Source organism: Poecilia formosa, unplaced genomic scaffold (assembly GCF_000485575.1).
Source record: "Poecilia formosa unplaced genomic scaffold, Poecilia_formosa-5.1.2 Scaffold203, whole genome shotgun sequence".
Classification (NCBI taxonomy): domain Eukaryota; kingdom Metazoa; phylum Chordata; class Actinopteri; order Cyprinodontiformes; family Poeciliidae; genus Poecilia; species Poecilia formosa.
The window spans coordinates 667,863-672,627 of NW_006800142.1; the positions used below are offsets into that span (position 1 = coordinate 667,863).

The 4,765-nt window shown below is 42.9% G+C and overlaps 1 protein-coding gene across 1 annotated transcript; it reads left to right on the forward strand.

Moving 5' to 3' along the window:
- Window positions 1-484: 484 nt before the first annotated feature.
- Window positions 485-2,131, forward strand: nkx2.9 (NK2 transcription factor related, locus 9 (Drosophila)). The gene is made up of 2 exons (XM_007567092.2): window positions 485-1,061; window positions 1,165-2,131. Exons 1-2 carry the CDS (start codon window positions 899-901, stop codon window positions 1,752-1,754), a joined length of 753 nt encoding a protein of 250 aa, XP_007567154.1. The 5' UTR covers window positions 485-898; the 3' UTR covers window positions 1,755-2,131.
- The last annotated feature ends 2,634 nt before the right edge of the window (window positions 2,132-4,765 follow it).

Here is a 4,765-nt window from a genome sequence, read left to right on the forward strand (position 1 = left end):
ATATTTCTTTTTTTTTTTTTTTTTTTCTAGGCTGAATAAAGACAAGAAGTGGTCGATATGTAACATACTTAAAAATAGGTCCTGCGGCCGGAGGGAAGGCAGAGCAAACGGGTTTAGCGAATTATTCCAAACTATTTCACGGCCTCCAACTTGTGGGCCTCTTCAGCACAACAACTATTAAAAGAAGCGTTTAATCCTCGCATCTTATGACCGGAAGAAGCCATATATTATCCGAGAAAAAAAAACAGAGAGCGCATCCTGTTGGGAATCCTCCACCGACAAAGCTCTATAAACTTCTCACGCCTGTAAGCGATCCGCACATTAGTGGCGCATTAGTTAAACCAACTCCGCGGGCATCACGCTAATTGCTCACTTTGTATGCAAATATTGGACACGTTGTTTGGACAAGAGCAGTCGGGAGAAGGAGGGGGAGAACCGAGGGGCGCAGGAGGGTGGAGGGGCTGATGATGGGACAGGCTCTGTTGTCAGTTGCCACCCAAGACGTGATTCAGCTCCAACAATTACCATTATCTGTTCCTCAGTTGGACGATACGGGACGAATCTGTAATGATGACGAGTGTTTCCTTGGCTCTTTGTTGAGTTTTTCTTTTCTCTCTCTCTCTCTCTTTTTCCCCTCAAAGTCCGCACCCAGACGTCATTGGTGACAGCACTCCAACCATTCAGGTAGCGAACGGAGGAGGGAGGCTTTATAAGCGAGCGGCGCATGGAGATGCGGTTTGTGTAAACACTGAGCTCGGCGCGCGGATCGCTGTTTTGACACTTCGCAGCAAAGTGGGGAGAGGTTTACTTTGAGGACTCGGTTCCTTTTAACGCAAAAAAAAGAGAGAGAAAGAAAGAAAGAAGGAAACAAACCTCGGATTGTCACTGAGTGTACGCGATGACTGGTGCGCCGAGCAGGTTCAGTTTTTCCGTCAGGAGCATCCTGGACCTGCCTGAGCAAGATGCGGAGGCTGCGCCGCGCTCCTCCTCGGTTTACTCCTCCTGCTCCTCCAGCTCGCCCTACACCTCCTGGGTGGAGTGCGATCGGAGCCCCTGCATGTGTGAGTTGTCGGTTTTTACTGGCAAAATGTATTTCTTAAAAGAGCAAAATATAAAGGATTTTGCCAAAAAAATATATATATATTATTCTTGTTTTCCCTCCAGCTTCTGATGAGGGCAGTTTCGAACCGTCCCCCGACTCAACCAAGCCGGATGACTCGCCCCTGGACTTGGAGCCGGTTGAGAGGATCAAGAAGAGCAAGAAGCGCCGCGTCCTGTTCTCTAAAGCCCAGACCCTGGAGCTGGAGAGGCGCTTCCGCCAGCAGCGCTACCTGTCCGGGCCGGAGAGGGAGCAGTTGGCCCGGCTCCTCAGCCTCACTCCGACCCAGGTGAAGATCTGGTTCCAGAACCACCGCTACAAGATGAAGAGAGGCCGGGCGGAAGGCGCGCTGCCGTCGGACGCGGACATTCCGCAGCCTCCGCTGCTGCGCAGGGTGGTCGTTCCGATTCTGGTCCGGGACGGGAAACCCTTCCACACCTGCTTCATTGAGGCGGACAAAGCCAGCTGCCTAACCTCCCCCGCGCCTCCTCATCCTCAGGCTGTCCCGTTCCCGTTAGCCTTCCCTGCTCTCCAGCATCCCTCCCCCGGATCGCTTCCTTCCCGGTACCAGCAGCACTTTCCAGCCGCGGCGGCCTCCAGATTCGCCTGGAGGGACTTTTGGAGCGACTCGGTCCCCTTTGCTCCTCTCAAATGAAGATCCTCCTGTGAATGCACGAACTCATTTAGAATGGCATCAAATGTTGTCTAAATGTTTTTTTTTTTTTTTATACATTTCTGAGCTACTTAAACATTTAGATTCACACTTTAGAGCGAAGAATATTTTGCACAATTTCTTTTTTTTTTGGATGTTTTTATTTTTGTACAGCTGATTGTTGGTGCAGCGTGTAGGATATTTTTTAAAGTGATAATTCATTTGTATGTCTTTTGCTCTCCTGTGTTTTTGAAATCTTTTAATTATTTGTATCAATAACTTTTGTTTTCATTCCAGTAGATAGGGATGTGTATTGTAAGAAAACCAATATTTAGTCTCAATTTTAAAAGGAAATTTTTTTTTTGTTTGTTTGTTTTTGTTTTGTTTTTTGTCTTCCAGAAGACTTTTTGTAAAGTTTAAGCTGTTCATGTACAACAATTATAAATAAAATCACTTATTTTGGATTAATACTGTTTTAGAGTAATGTGTTTATTTCACTCTAGCTGCAAATTGGTTTGGTAAATTTTGTGTCATTTTAAAACATTTAATATTTTCTGACTGGGTGCATATAGGGCAAATAGATGTTTATATGTTATAATATACACACAAATATGTGCAGTTATAACATATAAAATATATTATGGATACATTTATTTAACTGTAAACAAATAAGTTCTATTTATGTAGAACTTATTGAAGTTTCTACATAAATATGAAGGAAGTTTGCCTCTTTTTAGCATTTATCATTCTCTCCAGAGTTGATTCTTATCCTAAAGGGAAGAGAATGCATGTCTCAAAATAACCAATCTGTACTTGTGTATATATTATCCAAACAGGATGATAAATTAGGAGTGATCTAAGAAGCTTTTATGATGTAAAAAAAAAAAAAAAGACTAATTATGCAGCCAAAAGCTGAGCAAACATCTTGTCTAAAACATCTGGATCTGGTAAAACATGAGAATCCCCGGCCTCTTTTATCACATTATCTTGACCCGGAGCTGCTTCTGCTCTCTCAATTAAGTTTTGTTGAAAGTGTACTAATAAAGTGCATTTATTCTGGAAATGTTAGTATGTTTAGAGCAAATGTGGCTTTCAAAGATGATGGAGTATCTCATACTATTTACTTCACATGTCTGTCACTTTTTCTGTAAATGTTTGTTTTGATGTAATTACTATTATTTTTATTTTATGCTTTACACGTTCTGTCCTGATGTGTTTCACAGACAGCACGACGGGTCTGGATGCCCTACAGGGTCGGGTCGCATTCGTTTCTGCAAAAGCTTGAATTTCAAATATTTGAACTCTCATCTGGAGAACCGCTGCATGGGGTCGGAAAAACGTTGATGCTTTCGGAAGCCAAGCTGAGATGACACATTCTCAAGGAAGCGTGACCACCCCGATCGTCGGCCTAAAATACAAAATAATATTTTAAAAAGTCTCTGCATTTAAAACCATGTCGGTGTCTGGGGGCCGGGGGCCGGGGGGTTGTTCACTTCCACGCCCCCTATAATGTTGTTTGCTCGTCCTGTGACCCCGCAGCTCATCGTCCCTGTCACCTGGCCCTTTGTCCCCATCGCTGGGGCCACCTTGCCTCACATATGGAGGGGACTGGCCGAACCCCTCAGCTCGCAGCATCTCCCCTTAAACGCTCCCTTTGTGCGGGTGTCTCCCCCTGAAAGGACCATTGTACCTCCACCAAAGGGGACCGAGACAAAATCTTTAGTGTTTCGATTCTCGTGATGTTTAATCAGTCCCTGCGACAAATTTATGAGCTTTAACCGCACAATGGTGTTTTAGAGCATCTCTGGGGTTTAAGGGTGACAAAGACAGGCTTTTAGAGGTTGCCATTGGTTTTTTTAAGTTAGTCAGAAGAATTGTCTGAATGGGACGGGCTCGTATTGGTCTGCCCATCCTCTGGTTTCACTCGCTGGCCTGCCGTGGGAGGAAAGTTAGGAGACGCACGTCAACTGAGAACGCTTGGTGGTGAAGTTGTGTCACATAATTTGTTTATAAAACTTTGATTACTAACCGACAGGGTTAGAGAAAAGAAAATAGATCAGATTTTCAGGTTGAATACAGCTGAATCTGTTTTTGTTTTTTTAATGTTTGTTTAGGAGCTTAATTCTGCTAAATCTCTTAATTATAATATTTTGTGCTTCCTTTTGCCGATTTGGCCGCTGGTGTTCCCTGAATACCCACATTTTAGTCATTTTAATGTTTATGTCTTAATGTACAGATCCAGTTTCAAAAACGCGAGGCTAACCTTTAAAATGTGTTTAGATTTCAGTTTCCAGTTGGAAATAACACGACAGTGAAACTGACCTTCAAATTCAAACGTCTACGTGTGCAGCTCCCTCCACAGTTACCGACACACCCCAAAGTTGTTTGAAGCAATAAATAAATGTTTGGTGTGAATTGTTTCACGTTATTTTCTGCTACAGATGCAGGCGAGTGTACCATGACTTATGACAATCCCAAACACACATCTGACTCAAACGAATGGCACGTTCTCTCGTCTTTCCCTCTTTGAACAGTGGCAAAGAGAAATTGGCTTATGAGTTTGTTATGGTGGTTTATAGTCTATGTTGGTCAGTCGTGTGTTTTATTGTTATAGTTATTATTAGCTAGTGTGGTTTTAAGAATACTGTACAGCACTTTGGTGCACTTTATAGCTGTTTTCAAAGTGCTTTACAAAAATAATTGACATTGACATTGATATTGTGTCTTGTCTGTTTCCTGCTTCCAGTAATTTCCCGACTGTATTCTTACCGTATCATTTCCCATTTCCATCAGTTTGTATGTTTGTGTCTCCAACCAGGTGCCAGTGGTCACTCTCCTCAGATTCTCCTCTTCCAGAATGTTTCTGATGTTTCCACATGCGTCCCTAGTTCAGTTTGTTCTGTTTCTTCAAATAAATAATAATAATAATAAAAACCCTGAATCATCATCAAAGTGGCATCATCATCCGCCTGTCATTATTTGGTGTCACAATTTAAGACTAATTAAAGGGGTTT

Excerpts from the sequence above, each read along its gene's own strand:
- nkx2.9 (XM_007567092.2), top strand. The coding sequence starts at position 899 with ATGACTGGTGCGCCGAGCAGGTTCAGTTTTTCCGTCAGGAGCATCCTG. Across the intron at positions 1,062-1,164 it reads CGATCGGAGCCCCTGCATGT|CTTCTGATGAGGGCAGTTTC; the intron begins GTGAGTTGTCGG and ends TTTTCCCTCCAG.